The sequence below is a fragment of the Danio rerio genome, chromosome 20, assembly GCF_052040795.2.
Source record: "Danio rerio strain M-AB ecotype USA chromosome 20, GRCz13ab, whole genome shotgun sequence".
Taxonomy (NCBI): Eukaryota; Metazoa; Chordata; class Actinopteri; order Cypriniformes; family Danionidae; genus Danio; species Danio rerio.
In genome coordinates, this window is record NC_141040.1 from 56,840,729 (window position 1) to 56,867,691 (window position 26,963).

Consider the following 26,963-nt stretch of genomic DNA (forward strand, 5'->3'; position numbering starts at 1 on the left):
TAGATAGATAGATAGATAGATAGATAGATAGATAGATAGATATGTCATAATAAGTCATAAAATTAATAATCATTAATATGTTTTTATTAATATTTCTACATGATTATTTCCTTATTTTATGTCTGTGTTCATATTATCTCTAATATTTTCCTTGTTTTTTATGCTTTAAGATGTGTGACGCTGCACTAAGCTTGCCACTATGTGATGAGGCTGAATAAATACAATATATTTTAAAAAGTATTAGGAGAATTACGCATGTCTGGTGCACAAAACACATAAAAATACAAATAAAACATCAACAAACATAATAAAAGAGCTTTGTACCACAGTTTCAAGTGTATTCAAACACAATTTATTACAGTTCAGATGCAGACAAACACTACATGCAATAAAAGTATTACAAGAACACACAACACATAGAGAGTCAGGTCTGCCGGCGTTATGAAGCCTTCTGAATACTGGATCACCGCCATCTGATTGGTTCTGTTGCTTGGCGGGCTGGAACTGCTGATCCACCAGTGAGGAGCCGGACCCGGAACAGCAGACGTGGTGCAACCAGACGGACCCGGAGCAGCTGACATGCCGCAATCAGACGGTCCCAGATCAGCAGCCATGCTGCAATCAGACGGACCCGGAGCAGCAGCCATGCTGCAATCAGACGGACCCGGAGGAGCTGACATGCCGCAATCAGACGGTCCCAGATCAGCAGCCATGCTGCAATCAGACGGACCCGGATCAGCAGCCATGCTGCAATCAGGCGGACCCGGAGCAGCAGACATGCCGCAATCAGACGGACCCGGAGCAGCTGACATGCTGCAATCAGACGGACCCGGAGCAGCAGACACTGCGCAGCCCCCAAACAGACCCCTATCCACAGACAGCCTGCAGCCTCCAGAGGCATCCGGGTTACCAGATACACTGAAGTCCCGAGACGCACCCGGATAAGAGGACACACTGAAGAACCCAGACGAACCGGGATCAACAGACACCCTGCAGCCTCGAGATGGACGAGCATTAAGAGACACACTGAACACCCCAGATGGACATAGGACGAGGGACAAGCGGAGGACTCCAGGTGGACCCGGACTAAAAGAATCCGAGTAGAATCCATTAGGTCCCGGGTCAACAGACACACTGGAGATCCCAGGTTGGTCCACGTCAATGGAGACAACACAGACCCCACACGGATCCGGGGACCCTGGGGTGCCCTTGACGATTCTCAAGATGACTTTGCTGCAATCTTTCTTGAGGTAGATCTTTCTAGTCCGTTCTCTCGATTCTGAGGCTGAAGAGAGAGAAAACATTACATGGTGTTATTCCCCGATAACAACCAATTCAACTAATAGCACATGCCTATAGCCATGTAATAAGCAGGATAATAAACAATTCTACAATATTTTAATCTGTGTTTCACTTCAATTACTATAATCAGCTAAAACCACAACTCATGTCTTTCCTAATCCTTCTGTTTCGCTGCTTACCGACAGCACGAGCGCTACCAGATGGGTCAGTGTGGTCCACTATAGATGTTGCTGCTGCATCCATACAGCAAAGCTTATGGATAGCTTTTCCCATTTTCCGGAAGAATGAAAGAACGCCCGTCTTCCTCCGTCCTCGTCTTTGCATCTCTAAAGAAAATGAAAAAACATTTAGAAAGTACAGATAACGGGTCAGTAGCACAACAACCAGCGGCTGCACATCACCACCCACTTTGAATGTTATCACTTCATTTAATGAGCGTTATCATAGTGGCCTTCTGTGCTGACTGGTAGGCTCAGAAGGATTATATCATCCATCCACATGGTTAATCAGCTATACTTATATTGAAGACTCCAGATCCAGATCTGTTTTTACATTACTGTGACGGTTGGGTTTACAGTTGGAGTAGGGTTAGACATTACCTGCTTTCTGGAACCGTTCTTCACCGGACTCGAACCGCGTCATCGTGGTCCCTGCATCACAAGTCTGCCGACATAAAGTGGTAAAGCCGTCCACACGGAGGTAAGCGGTCAGCTTGTAGACGCGTAAAGGAACGGCGTCATACCATAGCGTTATTTTCAGAGACAAAATGCAGCCACACGTACTTCTGGATACATTATTTATCAGTAATGTATATAGAGCTACGTCTTCAGAATGAGCCTATGCTAATTTTAGTATCATCTTTGCTTTATTGTATTCATTTAGTATTTTATTTTACTTGTCATTTTTTTATTTTATATATATATATATATATATATATATATATTTTTTTTTTACTGAACATATCAAAAACCGAACTGAATCCATGACCTAAAACCAAACCAAATCATTTAAGTCAGTATTGTAGCACCCCTAGTGGCCAATAAGACCAGCTTTACAGTACAATAATAATAGTACTATTAATAAACATCTTCAGCATAATTTACATTTAGTCATTTAGCCGACGCTTTTATCCAAAGCGACTTACAAATCAGGAAATAATACAAATAATAAACTGTAGTAATTATTACTGTAGTATATTTTACAAATTGCTACAGTAAACTAGTAGACTGTATTATATTACAGCATTTACTCTAGTATTTAGTTTGTAGTATTTACACTTACATACTATACTTATAACAATATACAATGCAACACTTTCTCATACGCATTTGTACACAGCACCTTATAACCTGTATATTTATAACAAATCTGTACATACAACTCAACATTCAGATCTTTTGGACTAACTGCATCTCTGTTTAATGTTTATCGTCTTTTTTTCATATTTATTTTGTGATGTCAATTTACGTACACTGTAAGCTTCTGCAGCCATAACAAATTCCTGTGTATTAGCAATAAAACTGATTGTGATTCGATACTAAAGAACGGCAGTGAACTGATAAATGTGAATAACTCATGATATTTTAAAAGAGCCGTGTTTCAGTGTGAATTATGACAGAGTTAAATTGTTTACAGTCATTCATCTTTTTAACACACACTGATTCTGACTGCATTCACACTGAAATATCAAATACACCAAAACATTCCATTTATTAAAGATTATGAAGGCTAAAACACCCTCAACAGCCGTATCTCCTTACTGTAGCCACACCAAAAATGTAAAAGTTATCACACATACAGTATAACAAGAACAATTACTGAGATAATATATACTGTAGAGCTGTTCAATATACAACTTATATTTCATAATATGAAGTTTTATATTTTATTATTGTTTATTTTAGCCTTCTACACTCTCAAACATATAATAATGAGTAAAATATGATCACATAATGAATTAAAACTGTGTATTTGTATGATTGTGCTTCACATGTAGTGAAAATATGAATTAGGATAATGATATTATATCATTTTATATACATAAACATCATTGATGTTGACATTTGAGATTTCTGTCGTAATTTGTCTTGTAGTTCATACAGTATATTATCTACTTTACCACAGTAAGTGTATAACAGAATAGATTTACCACATCACTGTAGTAAATATCAAAAACACTGCAGTATTTACATCAGGAAGTCTACTTCATGTCCTATAGTAAATGTACTATATATATATATAAAATAATACAGTATATTTCCACCGGTGTGCTGCTGTGCTCTTACCTGCTGTCTGGTTCTCCACGACGGCCGCAGATGAAGCTCTCTGTTCGGACGCTCCTCCAGCGCGACCGCGGCTCCTGAACTCTGGTGAATCTCGTGTAATCATTCTCTCCAGAATATTGTAATCAATATCGTGCTGTAAACGCTGTATTTTTGACTGAAAACGCATGACTGTTCGCTGACTGTCAAACACCATCTACACCACTGAACACCAAATCAAACTGACGCGCGTTCAAGAGTGTGTTCTAATTAGCGTTCGAAACTGTGACGTCATGCGGGGGAGGGACTGACGTGTACGCTGCTTGTGCTGTTACAACTTCAAACACAGGTAGAAAGTGTTAAACTACAAATACTACAAACGGGCACTGTTCAATCTAACTAGCCTTTTGTTATGGACGAAAACATCCACTGAATATATCTGCTGTAAAAAGTCATTAGATTAATAAATATATATATATATATATATATATATATATATTGCATAAATCTGTTGATCAACCTCAGTTCTGATCAAAACGACTAAATTGTTTAGAAAAATACAGGATTTTAACTCTTTAATTGCCAATTCATACATGATGTCACTGATTTGGTGACAAACACACACAAAATGACGTATTTTCAGTATAGAGAGTAATTGTGGGCTTTATTTATTTTCTTTTATCACAGTCTTGGACATGTGAACGATAATAACAACATTGGCTTTGATGCATTCATTTTTTAGGATAGTGGATGCTGCACATTGGTGGTGGTGTGGAGAATGATTTTGAAGAATAAACTGATGGGCATTTCGGGCCATGATCCTTACAGCAAGAATGTTTGGTTTCATTCACTGTGTTCAATTGGGAAGGGCTCATCCCTATGCCCTAATCCCTTGTGGGCCGCAAGAGAGCGCTAGGGGGTCCGCGAAAAACTTGGCAGAAACTAAAAATTATTTACGAGATATTTTTTTTTCCAATCCTAAAATTATTAATGACTATAGACTATTAATCTGTATATAGTTTTATGGTTTATATAAGTGGATACTTAACTGTAATGTGTTTATCCCAAAATCCTTTGCGCTCTTTAAGATTTTGCATACAGTTGAATGGAGCAGTTAGCGGCTGTAAGTGCAGGACAGATGATGGAAAGATTTGCAAATCATGCAAATCTGACTTGGCGAGCGTTGAGGAAACCAGAAAGCATGATGAATCTTACATTGCGTTTGGTTTTACCTGCATGTTAAAGCAGGGAGTAGATAGACCCCAGTGTGTTCTTTCTCAAGAGATTGTCTCCAACGAATGCATGAAACCATCCAAGCTCAAGCGCCATCTACAGCAGAAACATCCCAATGAGGCAGAAAAATCGACTATTAAAACATCAGGAGTTGTGTTTGACCCGGCAGGCTAGTATTTTTTTAGCAGCAAGCATCAGTCCCTGAGAGGTGTTTAAAAGCCTCATATTTGGCATCACTCCACATCCCGCGTGCTAAGAAGCCGCACACAGTTGGCGAAGCATTGCTATTACCAGCTACCAAAGACATCGTCAAAGTTATTTGGAGAGGAAGCGGCACGAAAGGAAGATTGTTTGCCTTTGTCAGACAACACAGTAACCAGACGCAATGGAAATATTTAGCAGTTTTCCATAAATACAAGACTGCAGAAACAACAAATGTTACAATTATCCAGGTTCAACTTTTCATCTACCAGTGCCTTATTTAGAAGAGCTATCATGTTCAGTTAATGTGAATATTTCGTTGTTGTTTTTTTTTATGACATATAAAAAGTTTGAGAATCATTTTTGGCTATAGTGAGTTGCCAACTAATAAAATAAACAGTTTTCAAAACAATACCATTTGACATGCCTGTGAAATATGAACTATAATGTCTTTACGTTAAACAGAATTTTAGTTTACATATTTATACTTAAAATACATAAGTGCCTTTAAACTTTAGGCAAAAGGGTCCCCTGCAAGGATTCATCATATTTGAGGGTCCCTGAGATTAAAAAGCTTGAAAACCCCTGCTCTCGAGACATCAGAGACGTATTTTACATCTTGTATAAAGTGGCATAATAAGTCATAATATGTTTTTATTGATGTTTCTAAATGATTATTTCCTTATTTCATGTCTGTGTTCATATTATCTCTAATATTTTCCTTGTTTTGTATGCTTTACGATAGGGCTGGGCGATTTTTCAGATTAAATCGAATTTACGTTTTGACGACGATTTAATTTTATATGAAATCGAGAATCGCGATTTTTAAAAATATATACATTTAATACATTATAATGGCACCAATGTGCTTTGGTTCACTTTCTGTATGAAGCAATAAGCACACCAGAAGCGCCTCTCGGCCACGCGCTCCGCAGCACCACGCAGCGCCATGGTTTAAGAATTTTAAACAGGTTCTATTCACACACCGGCGCCGCCCAGCCACGATTCACAACGCAGTACATTTTTCAGCCACGTCACAGAGCGTCATCTGATTAGTTTCATACTAAAACATTGCGTACGCACAAACCTGTAAATGTGCGCACGCAGAAAAAAATTCAGATGTATGAAACACTGCGTACGCCGAATCTCACGCATATTCTTTTGTACATCCGAATGAACGTGAAACTGAGCGCAACATGCACGAGCGCAAAACCCCTCCCTGCCTCCTCCCCCGTATGAATATGCTAATGACTCTACTTTGGCAAAACCCAACGAAAAAGCAACGGCAAAAGCAAAAAAGAGAAACTTTGAACAGAATGTGATCTGAACGTGCTGCTTTCGGAGGTAGACCGGAGAAAAACTGTGTTATTTGCAAGTTTGTCCTCCGGAATTAATAACAAAAGAAAAAAATAGAGTGGGAGAGTTTAGCTGATGCGGTTAAAGTTATATCTGAACATCGCACTGAGTGAATTAAAAAAGAAAGAGTGTGATTTATAGGGGTAAAATGTGTTGTACCTTAAACAGTTTAGTGGCGCAGCTCGTAAAACGCATATCAACATGTTTTGACACGTTCGAGCATGAACTCGATTCGAATCTAGTGTCTAATGAACTCATCCCCCCCATTATGCGGCCGAAAATTAATCTATGCGACCTCATAATATATTTTGGCGCATTAGTGCGAGTCTGCAGATACTGGTTGTAGTGCGACCTGTTTTGATTTTTTGTAAAAACGTGCTGAATCGCTCTTCCCTGCCGCTATATTGGTTCATATTAGCTGTCAATCACTCAAGGTATTCCGCTGTCAGATGACAGGGAAGGAGCTTTAATGACCACGGGAAATACAAACGGCTGAAGAATGAAAACTTAAAGCACACAGGTTTGCAAACCCCACCTAAAGTTGAGGGCGCAGATGAGAGCGATCATGACACGTGATGGATATTGATCTGCCAGCTGAGATCAATCGAGTATGTGCTTTTCGGAGAAGGCGCCCGAATCTCCATGCGTTGCGTTCACTGCGTGTTCAGCGCAAATGTCCGCTAAAAGTCAAATCTAATACTGTACATATCATCGCCAAAGAAGCTCGCCTTTACTAAGTTTACACTGAATCTGCGGCTCATCATAACAAACAGCGGTTTTGCGCCGGTGGTCACAGCAAGAATCCTGCTCTGCCTGCTCATATATTGGGTCGGCTGACTCGCCAGCTTTCCACTAACACAGAAAAATGAAGATCAGCTCAGACTGAACCTTTAAATTGACACAAACTGAAACCAAAACTTTTAAAGAGTGATAGAAGTGTTTCTCTTGTCTATTCTTGTTTGAGGTGTATATTATTTTTTATTTATTTACTGATGACTGCTTTCCAGCTTTCAGCATTGAATTGAATGATTTATTATAATCTTTTGTTTGTTCTGTAGCAGAAATATTATTTATTTAATTGACATTCATATAAAAACAGCAGTACAAAATCAATATTTCTTACTGCAATGCTTCATTTTTGTTTGATGCAAACTACAATTATTTTTCATAAAGTAACAGACTTTTTATAGCAGACATTCATGCACGTTCAAGGCAGTTCATTGTTACTATTATTGTCATTTTTATCATCATTAATATTCTATAATTATTAGACATTCATTTTGGAATTATTGCACACAAATATCAAGTCATCACAGCATTAGTTAGATAGTTGTTTCTGGTTTTTGTTAGTCCTATTGATGTTGTTTTAAAATACAAAAAATCCCTCAAAAAACTATTTGCAGCGGTGCTCATTCATTTTTGGTGGGTGCTCCTAAATCTTTTTTGGTGCTCCTCAATATTTGAAGTTGGGAGCACCGGTGCTACCAAGTAAAAAAGTTAATTTTGAGCCCTGTTCACGCATGCAAGTTCATCTTCAGATAGTGTCTTTATAGCAATGTGCGTGCAGTAGATCGCTCAGATTACATTGGGAAAACAGGCGATCGCTGCAAATTGTGCTTTAATGTTTGGCTGGTCAACTGTATGGTATGGAAACCTTATATACCTGCTAGATGAACCCGTCTCATACAGCTGCCATTGCACGGCTCAAAGACACTTTGTAGAGAGGAATTTAACACAACTGCCTCTAGGAGTCGCCAATGGAAATAAAACAGACACGAACAAAAAATGTGTGTACGCCAGGCATGAAGCTGGGGTGGAGCTGCGCACATTCCCACGTTCAGTTCATCGTTATTATTTCTAAACGTGAGCGATTCTGAGCGTGAAACCTGGCGAACGCAAAGTTTTTGTGCGTACGCTTCGTTGATACATGAGGCCCCTGGTGTGCGACCTGCTTGACTGCCTGTTAAAGTCATGTAGGATTTTACTTGTTGCATTAGTCTGAGTCACGTCTGTGTGGATTGTCAAGACATATTTCCTCATCAAGTCGATAAACTCAATCTCAACATGTATGAAGGATGTAAAAGCCTGCCATGTGAAAAACCGCGCCGATCTTTTGGTTTGAACACGAGCAGAGGTGAGGGACTGTAGCAGTGAAAGTGAAAGTACCCGCCCCCATGACGTCATTTAGCGGATCTAGCTGAAAACCAGACAGATCAGGCAGCATGATACAGAGAGTGGAGCAAAGCGCATCAAATGATCGGTATTTAAAAGGTGGAAAAAGGAAAATAATTAAATATATTATTTTATAGTAGACACACATCTGGTGCTTGTATTTGCTCCTGCTATACGTCCACAACTTCACACATTGGGTTAAATTAGGCTTTACAGTTTCCATGTTCAGTCCTTTACTTCCACTGTATCTTTTTAAGAAAAAGGCAGCATCATTACAACCTGACATTCAATCAGAAGACAAAGTCAAAGCCGAGCTGACAGCCAATCTTTCCTTGGCTCAGCAAAACTTGCAAACAGTACCTCTGTATTCCTGCAACGGGAATATTTACACAAATATTTCTTATTCAAATCTTCAGCAACGCTATTTAACTTGTGAATTTGTTTTACATTTATTTACACCTTGACCGATTTTTGTGTGACATTAAAAATACAATGTTCCTTAACCAGATGGTTTTTCAAGTTACTTTTATAGAGAATGTTACTTCAGTCATGTTGTTGTAATGTTTTGAGAAGACGAGTAACAAAAAAAAAAATCTAAATCGTGAATCGGTCAAACGCTGCACTAAGCTTGACACTATGTGATGAGGCTAAATAAATACAATATATTTTAAAAAGTATTAGGAGAATTACGCATGTCCAGAGCACACAACACACGGTTAACACACACTTTAATGGGGGAAACCATTAAATGCATGACAGTGAGTTACAAGCTGACATCATAGTATGCGAGTATATGATGATGAGTACATGTCGATGATGCAGAGATGAAAAAGGAAATCTTTACAGAAATTAAATGCAATCCTGGAGTGTTTTCTTACAATGCAGAATAGTGTTCAATAAATATACAGACAATCGTTTACTCTTAGCAGTACCTCTTAATTTGCTGATTACAGACCAAACGTACAGCCTCTGCAGTGTTTTTCACAGTCTTCGTGACGTACTGAATGTGAAAGTGTGTGTTTTGTTCATGTTTTTCAACAAATTGAAGCAACAGTGTCATATTTATAACTTAAAGGTTGAGAGAAAATAAGCTACCCATCAAATCAAACCAGCACCAAACAAATGTACAGCACAACAATCCAGATCTGGATCATCTGGACAGGTTCCTAATCAAAATATAAGAGAAATGACTTTCAGAAATATGTGAAAAATCCACTGAAAGCTGAAATTAGAGACCTGAAGAAAGCTGATGGCACTTCACATCACCGGTTTATCCATATAATCTGCTTGACTAGTCCTCGATCTGGGATGTGTGACTGGTGTGTCAGTATAACTGGGTATTCTTTATTGATTTATTAATTGATTTGTAATAGTATAAGCCTAATAAATGTGCTTGTTCTCTCCTGCCATTAACATGTTAATCATACAGCAGGTATTTTAAGTGCATTAAGTTAGCAGTACTAATGATTATGGGATTATTATAATCAAATCTGCTGTTGTAAGTTGATAGTGAGCTCTTTAGACAACTGTCAATAAATATTATCTAAATTTAGAAAGATAATTATTGCATTATGACATTTTACTCATGGCTGTATGTATATATAATAATAATATTTTAATAATTTGTATATTTATTATTATTTTTGTGGTATATATGTGGACATAAAAATAGATAGAATAATAGAATGATAGATTCATGGATGAATGGATAAACAGATAGATGGATGAAAAGCTGGATGGACAGTATAATGGCAGATGCATAGATAGATAGATAGATAGATAGATAGATAGATACGTCATAAATTAATAATCATTAATATGTTTTTATTAATATTTCTACATGATTATTTCCTTATTTTATGTCTGTGTTCATATTATCTCTAATATTTTCCTTGTTTTTTTATGCTTTAAGATGTGTGACGCTGCACTAAGCTTGACACTATGTGATGAGGCTGAATAAATACAATATATTTTAAAAAGTATTAGGAGAATTACGCATGTCCAGAGCACAAAACACATAAAAATACAAATAAATCATCAACACACATAATAAAAGAGCTTTGTACCACAGTTTCAAGTGTATTCAAACACAATTTATTACAGTTCAGATGCAGACAAACACTACATGCAATAAAAGAATTACAACAACACACAACACATAGAGAGTCAGGTCTGCCGGCGTTATGAAGCCTTCTGAATACTGGATCACCGCCATCTGATTGGTTCTGTTGCTTGGCGGGCTGGAACTGCTGATCCACCAGTGAGGAGCCGGACCCGGAGCACCAGACGTGGTGCAGCCAGACGGACCTGGATCAGCAGGAATTGTGCAACCAGACGGTCCCGGAGCAGCAGGCTTGGTGCAACCAGACGAACCCGGATCAGTAGACATGCCACAATCAGACGGACCCGGATAAGCAGACATGCCGCAATCAGACGGACCCGGATCAGCAGCCATGCTGCAATCAGACGGACCCGGATCAGCAGACATGCCGCAATCAGACGGACCCAGAGGAGCTGACATGCTGCAATCAGACGGACCCGGAGCAGCTGACATGCCGCAATCAGACGGACCCAGAGCAGCAGACATGCTGCAATCAGACGGACCCGGAGCAGCTGACATGGCGCAATCAGACGGACCCGGAGCAGCAGCCATGCTGCAATCAGACGGACCCGGATCAGCAGCCATGCTGCAATCAGACGGACCCGGATCAGCAGCCATGCTGCAATCAGACGGACCCGGAGCAGCAGACATGCCGCAATCAGACGGACCCGGAGCAGCTGACATGCCGCAATCAGACGGACCCGGAGCAGCAGACACTGCGCAGCCCCCAAACAGACCCGTATCCACAGACAGCCTGCAGCCTCCAGAGGCATCCGGGTTACCAGATACACTGAAGTCCCGAGACGCACCCGGATAAGAGGACACACTGAAGAACCCAGACGAACCGGGATCAACAGACACCCTGCAGCCTCGAGATGGACGAGCGTTAAGAGACACACTGAACACCCCAGATGGACATAGGACGAGGGACAAGCGGAGGACTCCAGGTGGACCCGGACTAAATGAATCCGAGTAGAATCCATTAGGTCCCGGGTCAACAGACACACTGGAGATCCCAGGTTGGTCCACGTCAATGGAGACAACACAGACCCCACACGGATCCGGGGACCCTGGGGTGCCCTTGACGATTCTCAAGATGACTTTGCTGCAATCTTTCTTGAGGTAGATCTTTCTAGTCCGTTCTCTCGATTCTGAGGCTGAAGAGAGAGAAAACATTACAAGGTGTTATTCCTCGATAACAACCAATTCAACTAATAGCACATGCCTATAGCCATGTAATAAGCAGGATAATAAACAATTCTACAATATTTTAATCTGTGTTTCACTTCAATTACTATAATCAGCTAAAACCACAACTCATGTCTTTCCTAATCCTTCTGTTTCGCTGCTTACCGACAGCACGAGCGCTACCAGATGGGTCAGTGTGGTCCACTATAGATGTTGCTGCTGCATCCATACAGCAAAGCTTATGGATAGCTCTTCCCATTTTCCGGAAGAATGAAAGAACGCCCGTCTTCCTCCGTCCTCGTCTTTGCATCTCTAAAGAAAATGAAAAAACATTTAGAAAGTACAGATAACGGGTCAGTAGCACAACAACCAGCAGCTGGACATCACCACCCACTTTGAATGTTATCACTTCATTTAATGAGCGTTATTATAGGGGCCTTCTGTGCTGACTGGTAGGCTCAGAAGGATTATATCATCCATCCACATGGTTAATCAGCTATACTTATATTGAAGACTCCAGATCCAGATCTGTTTTTACATTACTGTGACGGTTGGGTTTACAGTTGGAGTAGGGTTAGACATTACCTGCTTTCTGGAACCGTTCTTTACCGGACTCGAACCGCGTCATCGTGGTCCCTGCATCACAAGTCTGCCGACGTAAAGTAGTAAAGCCGTCCACACGGAGGTAAGCGGTCAGCTTGTAGACGCGTAAAGGAACGGCGTCATACCATAGCGTTGTTTTCAGAGACAAAATGCAGCCACACGTACTTCTGGATACATCATTTATCAGTAATGTACATAGAGCTACGTCTTCAGAATGAGCCTATGCTAATTTTAGTATCATCTTTGCTTTATTGTATTCATTTAGTATTTTATTTTACTTGTCATTTTTTTATTTTATATATATATATATATGTTTTTTTTTTACTGAACATATCAAAAACCGAACTGAATCCATGACCTAAAACCAAATCAAATCATTTAAGTCAGTATTGTAGCACCCCTAGTGGCCAATAAGACCAGATTTACAGTACAATAATAATAGTAATATTAATAAACATCTTCAGCATAATTTACATTTAGTCATTTAGCCGACGCTTTTATCCAAAGCGACTTACAAATCAGGAAATAATACAAATAATAAACTGTAGTAATTATTACTGTAGTATATTTTACAAATTGCTACAGTAAACTAGTAGACTGTATTATATTACAGCATTTACTCTAGTATTTAGTTTGTAGTATTTACACTTACATACTATACTTATAACAATATACAATGCAACACTTTCTCATACGCATTTGTACACAGCACCTTATAACCTGTATATTTATAACAAATCTGTACATACAACTCAACATTCAGATCTTTTTGACTAACTGCATCTCTGTTTAATGTTTATCGTCTTTTTTTCATATTGATTTTGTGTTGTCAATTTACGTACAGTGGAAGCTTCTGCAGCCATAACAAATTCCTGTGTGTGTGAAGCACACTTGGCAATAAAACTGATTGTGATTCGATACTAAAGAACGGCAGTGAACTGATAAATGTGAATAACTCATGATATTTTAAAAGAGCCGTGTTTCAGTGTGAATTATGACAGAGTTAAATTGTTTACAGTCATTCATCTTTTTAACACACACTGATTCTGACTGCATTCACACTGAAATATCAAATACACCAAAACATTCCATTTATTAAAGATTATGAAGGCTAAAACACCCTCAACAGCCGTATCTCCTTACTGTAGCCACACCAAAAATGTAAAAGTTATCACACATACAGTATAACAAGAACAATTACTGTGATAATATATACTGTAGAGCTGTTCAATATACAACTTATATTTCAAAATATGAAGTTTTATATTTTATTATTGTTTATTTTAGCCTTCTACATTCTCAAACATATAATAATGAGTAAAATATGATCACATAATTAATTAAAACTGTGTATTTGTATAATTGTGCTTTACATTTAGTGAAAATATGAATTAGGATAATGATATTATATCATTTTTTATACATAAACATCATTGATGTTGACATTTGAGATATCTGTCGTAATTTGTCTTGTAGTTCATACAGTATATTATCTACTTTACCACAGTAAGTGTAAAGCAGAATAGATTTACCACATCACTGTGATTTACTGTAGTAAATATCAAAAACACTGCAGTATTTACCTCAGGAAACCCACTAAATGTCCTATAGTAAATGTACTATATATATATAAAATAATACAGTATATTTCCACCGGTGTGCTGCTGTGCTCTTACCTGCTGTCTGGTTCTCCACGACGGCCGCAGATGAAGCTCTCTGTTCGGACGCTCCTCCAGCGCGACCGCGGCTCCTGAACTCTGGTGAATCTCTTGTAATCATTCTCTCCAGAATATTGTAATCCATATCGTGCTGTAAACGCTGTATTTTTGACTGAAAACGCATGACTGTTCGCTGACTGTCAAACACCATCTACACCACTGAACACCAAATCAAACTGACGCGCGTTCAAGAGTGTGTTCTAATTAGCGTTCGAAACTGTGACGTCATGCGGGGGAGGGACTGACGTGTACGCTGCTTGTGCTGTTACAACTTCAAACACAGGTAGAAAGTGTTAAACTACAAATACTACAAACGGTTAGGTGGAGAGGGTTTGGCAGACATTTCTGAATGCTTCTTAACCCTTGTGCACTGTTCAATCTAACCAGCCTTTTGTTGTGGACGAAAACATCCACTGAATATATCTGCTGTAAAAATGCATCAGATCAATATTTTTTCTATTTTTTTGCATAAATCTGTTGATCAACCTCAGTTCTGATCAAAACGACTAAATTGTTTAGAAAAATACAGGATTTTAACTCATAAAATTTATACATGATGTCACTGATTTGGTGAAACACACACAAAATGACGTATTTTCAGTACAGAGAGTAATTGTGGGCTTTATTTATTTTCTTTTATCACAGTCTTGGACATGTGAACGATAATAACAACATTGGCTTTGATGCATTATTTTTTTAGGATAGTGGATGCTGCACACTGGTGGTGGTGTGGAGAATGATTTTGAAGGATACAACTGATGGACATTTCGGGCCATGATCCTTACAGCAAGAATGTTTGGTTTCATTCACTGTGTGAATTGGGAAGGGCTCATCCGTATGCCCTTATCCCTTGTGGGCCGCAAGAGAGCGCTGGGGGGTCCGCGAAAAACTTGGCAGAAACAAAAAATTATTTACAAGATATTTTTTTTTCCAATACTAAAATTATTATTATTTTTTTTAATACTTTATTTATAAGGATTTTTATTTTTACATTTGCACAAAAAAAAGACAAACAATCAACAACAACAAAACAAAATATATAAACAAATATCCCCAACACTACTTTCCCTTTTGTGGCTTTAACAGAAGATATACATAGCTAACAGTCTGCAAACATAAAGTCCTCAAGATATACGATACACATAAAAAGTGAACAGTTCAGTGTGTGATAAAAGAAAGGTTCTGTATACCTTTATTACAAGCACTGCCATTGTGAAAGGCATTACAAGGTTACAGTGACATGAAAGAGGAATAAGAAAATATGAAAAAAAAAGGGGGGGGGGGGGGTCTTTTGGGATTATGAGAGATTTTATATATCCTCCTGCTCCAAAAATTGTAAATGGTCAACGTATGTAAGAAAGGGAGACCAGGTTTTTAAAAAAGTATTTTTTGAACCTCTTAGAGTAAATTTGATTTTTTCAAGCTGAATAAAATACATAACGTCTTTAATCCATCTACTATGTGTTGGGGCCTCAGTTTTTTTCCAATACAGAAGAATTAAACGCCTTGCCAGTAGCGTGGTAAAAGCAATTACTCTACATATTTCTTCTTTAAGCACAATATTTTCTGGACTGGTTCCAAAAATTGCCAACAGGGGTTCAGGTTCAATAGGAAAACCATACATTTCACTAAATGATTGAAAAATATCTTTCCAAAACCTCCCTAGATTTGGGCAGAACCAAAACATGTGGGCAGTTGTGGCTGGTGAAATTGAGCATCTACTGCATGCTGGACTAACAGTAGGATAGATCTTAGACAATTTTAAATTTGTAAAATGTAACCTGTGAAGTATTTTAAATTGAATAAGGGCATGTCTGGTACAGTGTGATGATGAATGTACTTTATTTAAAATACCATCCCATTCTAAGTCTGTGAAGTCTCTGCTCAAGTCGAGCTGCCAGGAGGTTTTAATATGTTCTAGACTTTGAGGATCAATTGTACAAATTAAAGAGTATATATGAGAAATTGGTCCTTTACTTTCGGGTTTTAAGTCTAATAATGCATCAATTACTGAGGCAGCAGGTAATTCAGGAAAAGATTTAAATTTTGACTTAACAAAGCTTCGTATTTGCAGAAATCTAAAAAAATTGTTTTTGGGCAGAGAAAAATTATGAGCAAGCTCTTCAAAGGAGCAAAAAATATTATTAATAAATAAATCTTTCAGGCATTTAATCCCCTTCTCCTCCCACACCCGGAATGCAGAGTCTGTACAAGATGGGGCAAATAAGCAGTTAGAGGCAATGGGACCTGCAATTGAGAGAGCCTGAAAGCCAAAATGCTTTCTTAACTGTGACCAAATTTTTAATGTATGTACAACTATTGGATTAAAAGAAGTCATATAATTCTTTTCTGAAATTGGAAGTGATGCACATATCAAAGATTTAAGAGAAGCTCTGGAACAAGCTCTTTCACCCTGTACCCGCAGTGGAATTGACTCTGGGTCCCAAGAAGATACCCAGTACAACATTTTTTGAATGTTGCTTGCCCAGTGGTAAAACAAAAAATTTGGCAGTGCCATGCCTCCTTGGGATTTATTCCTCTGGAGGAATGATTTTCTAATACGAGGTGATTTACCTCCCCATATAAAACGGCTTATCAATTTATCTATGTTACAGAAAAACTGTTTTCTTATGAATATGGGTATATTTGAAAAAAGGTATAAAAACCGTGGGAGAACTGTCATTTTAATTAGATTAATACGTCCAGACAGTGAAAGAGGTAGAGTGGACCATTTCTTGAAATCTTGTTTACAACGTTTTAGTAATGCATAAAAGTTGGCTTTAAACAAGTCATTAAAGGAGCGAGTAACTGATATGCCTAAGTATTTAAACTTATCCTGATCCACTTTAAATGGTATTGTGTAAGAAGATCTATCTAGAGGGGCATCAATCTCAAAATACTCTGTCTTGTGCATATTTATTTTATAGCCTGAAATTTTTCCAAAATCTTTTAAGACTGATAGTATGTGAGGTATTGAATGAGTTGGATTTGAGACATATAAACGAACGTCATCTGCATATAAGGAGATTTTATGTTCTTTGTCATTCCGAGTGATTCCTGTAAAAATAGTAGATTGACGAAGTAATATGGCCAAGGGCTCAATCGAAATGGCAAACAGCAAAGGTGAAAGGGGGCAACCCTGCCTTGTACCTCTATACAAAGGGAAATATTCTGAATAGATATTATTTGTGCAGACTGAGGCTATTGGGGCAGAATACAAGAGCCTGATCCAGGAAATCAAATTTTCAGGGAAGCCAAATTTTTTGAGAGTAAAGAAAAGATATTCCCACTCAACTCGATCAAACGCTTTTTCAGCATCAAGGGAAACGATGATTTCATTGATATCAGAGTGTGAATGCATGTACATTACATTAAACAAACGCCGCAAGTTATTAAACGAATTACGTCCACGAATGAAGCCTGTTTGATCACCATGTATTACTGCTGGACAAATTGGTTCAAGGCGCAATGCAAGAGCCTTGGCTAATATCTTAAGGTCCACATTTAGCAGTGAAACTGGCCTATACGATTCACAGAAAATGAGGTCCTTATTTTCCTTTAACAAGAGTGAGATAGATGCCTGTGTGAGAGTCAGTGGGAGAGAGCCCCTCTTAAAAGATTCATTATATACTGCTACAAGAAGTGGGCTTAGTAAAGCTGAGAACTTCTTGTAGAACTCTATAGGAAAGCCGTCCGGCCCAGGTGCTTTACCACTCTGCATAGCCACGATGGCTTCCGTGATCTCTTGCTGTCTGATACAATTTCCCAATTCAGAATCCCAATTGAATTAGAACAATAAAGGGTCTCGGGGGTTGGTTTGATTTTGGTACGGGAGCCAGGGAGGGATGCGCTCTATCCACCACCTCCATCCGCCTTTTCTGCGCTCCATCCGCCTTTTCTCTTCTTGAGTAGTTGTCAAAAGATTAAACTCTGTCTGAAGGCGCAGTCTTTCCTTGTATAATTTAGGACATTGTTTTACAGCATAATGTTCATCTAATTTGTTTATCTCATCTGAAATTTCTCTAAGTTTGGCAGTCTCTTTTCTCTTGGTGTAGGAGGAGAAGGAAATAATCTTTCCACGTATAACAGCTATAAGAGCCTCCCATAATGTGGCTCTTGAGTTTTCTGGTGTATCATTTGTCTCAAAAAAGAAGATTATTTCTTTTGATAAAAATGTAACAAATTTATCATCTGACAATAATAGAGAGTTTAACCTCCAGTGCCTGACACCTGAATGATAATTAGGAAAGCTAAGTTTAAACGAGAAAGGAGCATGATCTGATATTACAATGTTATGATATTTGATTGATGAAATAAGAGATATTAGGGCTTTATCGATCAAAAAGAAATCAATACGGCTGTAGGTATGATGTACTGGAGAAAAGAATGAGAATGCTTTAGAGGAGGGGAAATAAAATCTCCATGGATCAACTAGCCCATACTGTTTACAAAAATCTTGTATAAGTATAGCAGATTTAGCAGGTGGTATGACTCTGCTTGAGGATCTGTCTAACGACGTATCCAAAACACAATTATAGTCACCGCCTATAATCAAAGCATGATTGTCAACTGATGGAACTGTGCTAAAAACTTTGCTGAAGAAAGAACAATCATCAAAGTTTGGGGCGTAGATGTTGATCAGTATTACTTGTTTATCAAACAGATGGCCTGGCACAATGATATTTCTACCATTAATGTCACTAATGACATTATCATTGACAAATGGAACATCTTTTCTAATAAGTTTAGCAGTACCTCTGCTTTTAGCATTAAAGGAGGAATGATAAACCTGCCCACCCCAAGATCTTTTAAGTTTCACCACATCTGTATTCAACATGTGTGTTTCTTGCAGAAAAGCTATTCCTGTCTTTAGGAAATGTAAATGTGACATAACCTTATTCCTCTTAATCACGTTATTAATGCCTTTCACATTCCAAGTCACAAAATTGATCTCACTTACTTGATGCTTGGACATTTTCTACAGGAAAACAACTAGTAAGCGAATCAAAATAGAGAAAGAGAGACTATACATGACTATAAGCATTGGCAACATATAACTTAAGCATTTGCTGACATGAAGGGATTCTAACTGAGAGCTAATTAACAAAAAAAGCCACACAAAAAACCCACCCACCTCCAAAATTAAACCCAACATAACTATAAGAAACCAAACGTCTACTGGTTTACAGTGTACCATCACTTACCAGTTATCATTTCTACTCTGTCATGTAAAAAAATAAATAAATAAACAAATCAAATAAAAAAATAGTAATACAACTATTGAATTCTCGTCAAAAAAAAATAAAATATTGAAATATTAACGTTACCAAGAGCACCGTTTTATCTTAATATGAACACTTTCAAACAACGATTATGAACTAGATTAACAGGTGAATCAGTTTTTAAATTGTCCGTTTAATCGCTTAAGTGATTATGTAATCGAGAATACGTTTAGAAGCAAGCAGTTACGAAGCAGTCTACTTTGAGACATTTACAGCTGCTTGCTTATCGTGGGTGGCAAAACCTCCTGAACGAAATCAGTAGCTTGCTGAGGAGAATCAAAAAAATGTTTCTGACCATTATGGGTGACTCGTAAACGTGCAGGGAAGAGAAGACCGAATTCTATACCGGCCTCTCTCAGCCGTGCTTTGATCGGGTTGAACGCTGCTCTCTTCTTAGCCACCTCCGCGCTCACGTCTGGATAAAACTGAATCCGAAAGCTGTTGTAGAGAAGCTGTCCCTTTTCCCGTGCGAGTCTAAGAATCAGTTCCCTCGTCTGGAAGTGGTGAATTCGAACAATAAAGGGTCTCGGGGGTTGGTTTGATTTTGGTACGGGAGCCAGGGAGCGATGCGCTCTATCCACCACCGGGGGCTTGGGAAAACTCTCCTTCCCGAATACTTTAAGTAGAAGTTCTTCAGTAAATGCGGTTGGATGCGCGCCCTCAGTGTGCTCAGGAATGCCAATTATTCTCACGTTGTTCCTTCTTGAGCGATTTTCTAAGTCGTCGAGTTTCATTTTCATTCGTTCGTTGTCTTTGGTCAGAGCTGCGCATGCAGTTTCCAAAGAAGTGACACGGCCATCCACGCTGGTTAATGATTCCTCGACATCTTTCAATTTTTCCCCCTGGGTTTGCAGCGATGCTTTCACAGCTGAAATGGAGGTTTTTAGCTCGGAAAGAATCTCCACTCTGAGCGCTGCGACCTCTGATCTGATGCCCCCGAGAAGCTCGCGGATGTCGTCTCCCTGTGTCGAAGCCGCCATACCCGACGCTTGCACGTTATCCTCCTCAGTTATTCCAGTGTTCTTTTTTGCATTACCTCTCGGCATATTAGGTTATAAACGCTGTCACGATGTCTTGTTAATCTTATGTAAAATATCAGATACGCTTAAAACGCGTAGAGAACTCAGATTAGTCAAAGTGATTGAAACTAATATTCAGAGCAGAAACGTGCGACTTCTTACTCCGCCATCATCGCATTTGGATACTCCCAATCCTAAAATTATTAACGACTATAAACTATTAATCTATATATAGTTTTATGGTTTATATCAGTGGATACTTAACTGTAATGTGTTTATCCCAAAATCCTTTGCGCTCTTTAAGATTTTGCATACAGTTGAATGGATCAGTTAGCGGCTGTAAGTGCAGGACAGATGATGGAAAGATTTGCAAATCATGCAAATCTGACTTGGCGAGCGTTGAGGTAACCAGAAAGCATGATGAATCTTACATTGCGTTTGGTTTTACCTGCATGTTAAAGCAGGGAGTAGATAGACCCCAGTGTGTTCTTTCTCAAGAGATTGTCTCCAACGAATGCATGAAACTCTCCAAGCTCAAGCGCCATCTACAGCAGAAACTTCCCAATGAGGCAGAAAAATCGACTATTAAAACATCAGGAGTTGTGTTTGACCCGGCAGGCTAGTATTTTTTAGCAGCAAGCATCAGTCCCTGAGAGGTGTTTAAAAGCCTCATATTTGGCATCACTCCACATCGCGCGTGCTAAGAAGCCGCACACAGTTGGCGAAGCATTGCTATTACCAGCTACCAAAGACATCGTCAAAGTTATTTGGAGAGGAAGCGGCACGAAAGGTAGATTGTTTGCCTTTGTCAGACAACACAGTAACCAGACGCAATGGAAATATTTCAAGAGTTCACACCTAGCTCATGATTTATATGTAGCTTGTTTGGCGTGCTGTCCCGGGAGAGAGCCCTGAGCTCAAGAGATCCTCAAGCCCAGAGCTCCCCCCTTTCGCAGGGTGAGGGGAGATTGAGCTCAGGTCGATCTTAGGCCCCGTTTACACTAGTACGTTTTAGTTTTAAAACGGCGTTTTAGAATGAAAACGATCCGCGTGAACACTAGTGGTTTACCCAGCGTTTCTGAACTGCTCTCCGTCCACACCAAAACGCTGAAAACGCACATCACGTGACCACACAGACGCTCTCGGGCAAGCGCTGCAGCCCATCTACACAGATGAGATCTCTGCTAGTCGGACTTCTCATCAAGCATCTCCCGCTGGATTTAATCTCACTATATTTATTAAACGGGATATTTCATTCATCTTGTTGTCTTTATCTAACGACATATTCCCTGACTTTGGGCATTGGAATCTATTACTTGTTCTCAGGTAACGTATTTTGGCTGAGCGCAAAGATAAGTTAATGATTAATGTAACCACGTACATTCTGTATATTGACTTATCGCTTGCCTTTATTTCCTATAATGTATAAACTTATTGTATGTTATGCTTTTAAAATGGCCATTATCGATTCTTAAAACTGATACTCAGCAAAAGAGAGGGCATGTTTCGTATTTTCACTGAAATTGAAAGGAGGCAGTTGTTATCGGCTCCGTTTTGTTATAAATATCCAGACAGTGAAGATGACGCTCATCTTATACAGCACGGCGCCTCAACATTTCTGCTGTCTGTTAAGTTGCTAATATTAAAATGAAAATAGGCAGTTCCTTAAATCATGTTTACATTTTATTGTTGAGAAAGTGAAACAACGAAGCCAGGGTGATGTGAATGAAGTTATAAAGTACACTGTTCCCTTTGAAGATTTACCCGTGTCCTCGGTATAGTCTGCTTTTCCATATCAAACTGAGAAGAAGAGACTGCAGCCTTGATCAAACTTGCGAAGTCTGAACTTACACGGAGAAGATTCAGGACTGAACTGTGCGTGTTAGGCTACTTAATATTCAGGAAAAGCCCCAATCAGAGAGGCGAACGTCTGCAGCCCCGCCTCCGTTTTCAGATGTCTCCGTTTTCCATCATCCACACTGAGACGGAGCAGCAGCGTTTCAGAATGAAAACGGCCTCTCCAGCGTTTTCGAAACGCTCCGTTTTCGGCGCTCGAGAACTCCGGCGTAGTGTGGACGGTTGGTGTAACCGTAGCAAAACTTATGCGTTTTCAAACTAAAACGCATTAGTGTAAACGGGGCCTTAAACTCCCCCGCTGCTGAGGCCAAGGCGAACTTCCTGAGAGTAAGACATTAGAAAAAAGATTTAGGCTTATTTGTCTATAATATAGAGCACATTTGGATGGTGGGAGAAAACCAGGGAACCCGGGAAAAACCCACTCGGACACAGGGAGAACATGCAAACTCCACACAGAAATACCCGATGGCCCAGCGAGGCAATAGTATGATCCTGCACAACTGGAGTAGCTGCACTCTCAGGACCGCATGTTTAGGACCGCATTTTTAGGACCCTAGTTTATTGCGGAAGCGCCACCTACCGGATTGGATGACATAGTGAAACTGCATTTCTAGGACCCGTTTTGTAACTGCGCCACCTACCGAATTGGATTATATAGCGGAAACTTTCAGGCACTTTTATTACAGAGGTTAAAGTGTAAAACGCCTGCTTTAAGTAACAATTTTAAAATGAAACAAATAAATTTACACCTAAAATATAAATGAATAAATAGAGTTGAGTGGCTTAAAAATCTTAAATTCCTTGAAAAATACTGTATATTGATGAACCCCATTACATTGAACTAATTAGCTCAGTATTAAGGAAAATAAATTGAAATCAAATGGGATCAGCATTTGCAGTTACTAATTTAAAACCAGGTTGTAAAGGTTTTAGAGAGACAAGAGAGGCAAGGATGATTCAAGAATGTACATTTATATAATTATCCACACTTTTATTTTTATTAATGCAATTCAACCACAAAAATGACCCCACTGTTTATTCAGTTGCTGCATTCAAACTGGCTGTAGACTTTAGCTCCTGTGAATGAGAGTGAAGAAGAAAGTTCAAGTATATATATATATATATATATATATATATATATATATATATATATATATATATATATATACACATATACATACATATAAATACATACACACACACACACACACACACACACACACACACACACACACACATATATATATATATATATACATACACACTGGGGTAAATAAGTATTCAACAAGTTCCCATTTTTCTCAGAAAACTTATTTCTAAAAGGTGCTATTGACCTAAAAACCAAAGAAAAAAATATATATGAATAGAAAACAAATCTAATTACTTTACAAATTGTTATCAACATCTGGTGAAAATTTCAAGTCAACAGCACCTTTATAAATATGTTTTCTGAGAAAAATGGATACTTGTTGAATATTCAATTCAATTTCAATTAATTTTATCTTTATTTCTAAAGCACTTTTACAATGTAGATTGTGTCAAAGCAGCTTAACATTTATTAAATTCAGTTCAGTGTGGTTTAGTATTCACTGCTGAAAGTCCAAACACTAAAAAAAGCAAATCCATCGATGCACAGTTCCACAAGTCTTAAACCAAGCAAGCCATTGGCAACAGTGGAGGAACAAAACTTTACAAATTGATGAAAGGGAAGGAATAAACCTTGAGAGAAACTAGGCTCAGTTGGGCACAACCATTTCTCTTCTGGCCACACTTCACGTGCAGAGCTGCAGTCTAGGCGCTGGAGGCAAACACTGGGCGTCCATCGTGGAGAAGCTGCAGGTGTGAGTAGGTCACCAGCTGGTTTTCAGTCTGGACCACAGGGTCAATGTGGGCACTCATCTGTCACTGGGGTCTTTCATTAATCAGTCTCATGCTCTCCACTTCTCTATGACCACCACAGCATCTGCTCATGATACGGTCTGTTTCAGGATTATGGATACATTTAGAAGTCCTCTATGGTGGCATCATCTCTTCACAGGTTACGACCTCTAGAGGCCTCTGGATGAATATCCCCAGGAGGAAATAGGGAACAAGGAAAATAATTAGCGCAGCTGCTGTTCATAGTGTATTTAAACAAGAGATATTAAATATCAAGACAAAAATGAAGTGCTAAGAGATAAAATAGCAGTTATATGAATAAACATGAAACGCACATGATTATTTATAACAAAATGTCTATTGCATTAAGACAGCAAGAGTGTTCCCTCCAAGTGGTTTGTCAATCCCACTCACCCGCATACAGCACATAGGGCAGCACAGTGGTTAGCACCGTCGCCTCACAGCAAGAAGGTTGCTGGTTCAAGCCCCGGCTGGGCCAGTGGTCATTTCTGTGTGGAGTTGCATGTTCTCCCCATGTTCAAGTGTATGAGTGTAAATGGGTGTTTCCCAGTACTGGGTTGCAGCTGGAAGGGCATCCGCTGTGTAAAACATATGCTGGATAAGTTGGCGGTTCATTCTGCTGTGGCAACCCCTGATAAATAAAGGGACTAAGCCGAAAAAGAAAATGAATGAATATATATATATATTCTTGAATATGTAAAACAATGTATATGAACTCAAAAGGTTAATCAATTGTTATGAAATTAAATCTAGATTAATATTTAATATAAGAGGTATAATAACAAACATTTGCTTTACAGTGTTAGCTATAATATATATATATATATATATATATATATATATATATATATATATATATATTTCTGGCTTAAGCGTATGCACTGTTGGGAGAACCAAACAGGAAACTACTCCCAACTCCATATTTTTAAGTATATAAGAGCAATACCCACCTATTGAATGGTTTCCCTTCTTTCGTCAGTTGTTTGTAAATCTGTCTGTTAAATTCTTTTACTTCACTGAAATAGAGAACAATCACTGTTGAGTTAACATATATACCAGTAACAAAAAGGCTCTTTGAGCATTGTGCCAAAATTAACTATATTCTGACCTGTAATGATAATCTTTACCAGAGAGAAAGACCTGCTCAGCATCATCCAAAGACCAGCTCCTCAAGACACCCAGAGGATGTACGATGGCCTATGAAAAAAAAATCATTTAAATATGAACTAAAATACTACCACAGAACAGCAAATCATTTTACATGGATTCATAAATGAGTAGCACCCAGCATGCAGTTTATATTATATTATTTTACACTTATTTGGCCAGACATTCCTCTGGAAAATGAACACCACAGATAAGCTGCACTTCATTATAGATATGCTATAAACTCAAGAACACAGCTAGTATTTGTAACTGTATTTATAAACTGCTTATCAATGTCTATTAAATGTAGAGTTAATGCTAAACAAATAAAATATTAATAAATTAACTAGTTATTAAATGCTTAATAATTATTTATTTATAGTATGCAGATGTTATAAAGTGTTACTCAACAGTTTGAGATAACCTCAATGAAAATCATCCTGTAGTTTGTTTTCTTTTCCTCCTACAATGAGCCTAAGCAATCCAATCATATTGGCCATCACTTCTTATTCGCCAGGTAAAACATACCTGTATATATATATTAAAGATATGAGACTCTATATGGTTAAGACCTGCAGAATAAGCCTAACTTTCAGAATCTCATTCATCACTGTAAAACGATGACAAATCATCAGTCTAATGCTGTAAATTTGCTGTAAATTTGCCCCACATACAGTATTGTGGGGCAAACAGGCAGTCAGCACAATTTTTAATGTGCTAATGTAATACAACGAATAACACGAATTCAGTAAAATATAGATAAATCTGAAACTCTTACATCAAACGTGCTTTTACCATCTTAGTTTAATGCATGAGTCACTAAGCACATTAGCCGTTAAGTCAACAAGCCATTAAATCAACAATGTTTCATTAAACCATGGTCACGAGTTACGAACGTCGTATAATCAAACTAGAAAACGAACTCTAGAAAAGTATTAACAGTTATAACACCTCTCACTCTGGCTGTGTAAAATTATCCATATTTATTATTATAATATTTTATTCTTCTTCTGGAAAAAAAAATCGTCACGTAACATTTTTGTCCCAGACCCTTAAAAGTGGGGTAAATCATGCAGGCTAATCTGGCATTTCTGCATAAACTCACAGTATAAAACAGCAGCATTACAAAATAAACACATACTTTAACAGTTTAAAATAAAACTTAATAGAAAAATCGGTACTTACACTTTCCTTGTCATCCGTGTCGTCCATTAGCGCATCCATGATCCAATCCGACAGGTGACGCTGTCACAAAAAACTAGGGTCCTAAAGATGCGGTCCTAAAAATGCGGTCCTGAGAGGGCAGCCACTCCAGTTGTGCAGGATTACCCTTCTCCAGCGAGGAGACAACGCCATTGGTTTTCTTGCTGTGAGACAACAGTGCTAGTCACTGAGCCACCGTGCCGCCCATTCTGGATAAAGGTGGGAGGAGGGGAGTTTTTTCCAGACGAAGATAGCTGTAGAAAGGAAATGAGGATATATATATAGTGACTAGGGATCCTCTGATTGGAGGATCCTGGGTCAATCATGAGCACATGCTCTTCTCGAAATTAGTTTAAAATTAAACTTCACTTAGCAATTTTCCATAAATACAAGACAGGGAAAAAAACTTTTCATCCACCAGT

The 26,963-nt window shown here is 38.5% G+C and overlaps 5 protein-coding genes and 1 long non-coding RNA gene across 18 annotated transcripts in view; 3 read left to right on the forward strand and 3 right to left on the reverse strand.

Moving 5' to 3' along the window:
* The window catches only part of arhgap39 (Rho GTPase activating protein 39), a 297,080-nt gene extending 290,691 nt beyond the window's left edge, over window positions 1–6,389 (forward strand). For both annotated transcript variants that reach the window (XR_015518909.1, XR_015518910.1), the window contains one exon: window positions 6,342–6,389. The gene's annotated coding sequence lies outside the window, so the exon portion shown is untranslated. The remainder of the gene's footprint in view (window positions 1–6,341) is intronic.
* The window catches only part of pycr3 (pyrroline-5-carboxylate reductase 3), a 540,655-nt gene that overhangs the window by 100,495 nt on the left and 413,197 nt on the right, over window positions 1–26,963 (forward strand). The window lies entirely within an intron of this gene.
* The window catches only part of si:ch211-221n20.8, a 142,362-nt gene that overhangs the window by 45,009 nt on the left and 70,390 nt on the right, over window positions 1–26,963 (forward strand). The window lies entirely within an intron of this gene.
* On the reverse strand, window positions 330–3,807 carry si:ch211-221n20.1. 2 transcript variants are annotated; one of them, XM_087298897.1, is made up of 3 exons: window positions 3,588–3,807; window positions 1,482–1,628; window positions 330–1,285 (listed from the first exon to the last, which is right to left on the reverse strand). In XM_087298897.1, the coding sequence occupies exons 1-3, from the start codon at window positions 3,778–3,780 to the stop codon at window positions 363–365; spliced, it is 1,263 nt and encodes a 420-aa protein (XP_087155023.1). In that variant the 5' UTR covers window positions 3,781–3,807; the 3' UTR covers window positions 330–362. The 2 variants fall into 2 exon arrangements, with proteins under 2 accessions (XP_087155023.1, XP_087155024.1); XM_087298898.1 differs by lacking the exon at window positions 3,588–3,807 and adding an exon at window positions 1,902–2,081.
* LOC141379467 (uncharacterized) lies at window positions 10,597–14,313 on the reverse strand. 4 transcript variants are annotated; one of them, XM_087298855.1, is made up of 5 exons: window positions 14,094–14,313; window positions 12,400–12,584; window positions 11,980–12,126; window positions 11,247–11,783; window positions 10,597–11,113 (listed from the first exon to the last, which is right to left on the reverse strand). In XM_087298855.1, the coding sequence occupies exons 2-5, from the start codon at window positions 12,440–12,442 to the stop codon at window positions 10,731–10,733; spliced, it is 1,110 nt and encodes a 369-aa protein (XP_087154981.1). In that variant the 5' UTR covers window positions 12,443–12,584; window positions 14,094–14,313; the 3' UTR covers window positions 10,597–10,730. The 4 variants fall into 4 exon arrangements, with proteins under 4 accessions (XP_087154981.1, XP_087154980.1, XP_087154979.1 ...); XM_087298854.1 differs by having other exon boundaries at window positions 10,597–11,179; XM_087298853.1 differs by lacking the exon at window positions 12,400–12,584.
* LOC100004253 (uncharacterized) lies at window positions 23,780–26,567 on the reverse strand. 2 transcript variants are annotated; one of them, XR_015519140.1, is made up of 4 exons: window positions 26,524–26,567; window positions 25,301–25,389; window positions 25,143–25,208; window positions 23,780–24,839 (listed from the first exon to the last, which is right to left on the reverse strand). It is a non-coding gene; the product is annotated as an uncharacterized LOC100004253 (long non-coding RNA). The 2 variants fall into 2 exon arrangements; XR_015519139.1 differs by lacking the exon at window positions 23,780–24,839 and having other exon boundaries at window positions 25,076–25,208.

What these genes read in the sequence shown, in the direction of transcription:
- si:ch211-221n20.1 (XM_087298897.1), bottom strand. Translation starts at nt 3,780, where the DNA reads ATGGTGTTTGACAGTCAGCGAACAGTCATGCGTTTTCAGTCAAAAATA. An exon ending in CGTGGAGAACCAGACAGCAG is followed by an intron (nt 1,629 to 3,587) that starts GTAAGAGCACAG and finishes CATTTTCTTTAG; the next exon opens with AGATGCAAAGACGAGGACGG. An exon ending in TGGTAGCGCTCGTGCTGTCG is followed by an intron (nt 1,286 to 1,481) that starts GTAAGCAGCGAA and finishes CTCTCTCTTCAG; the next exon opens with CCTCAGAATCGAGAGAACGG.
- LOC141379467 (XM_087298852.1), bottom strand. Translation starts at nt 14,286, where the DNA reads ATGGTGTTTGACAGTCAGCGAACAGTCATGCGTTTTCAGTCAAAAATA. An exon ending in CGTGGAGAACCAGACAGCAG is followed by an intron (nt 12,127 to 14,093) that starts GTAAGAGCACAG and finishes CATTTTCTTTAG; the next exon opens with AGATGCAAAGACGAGGACGG. An exon ending in TGGTAGCGCTCGTGCTGTCG is followed by an intron (nt 11,784 to 11,979) that starts GTAAGCAGCGAA and finishes CTCTCTCTTCAG; the next exon opens with CCTCAGAATCGAGAGAACGG.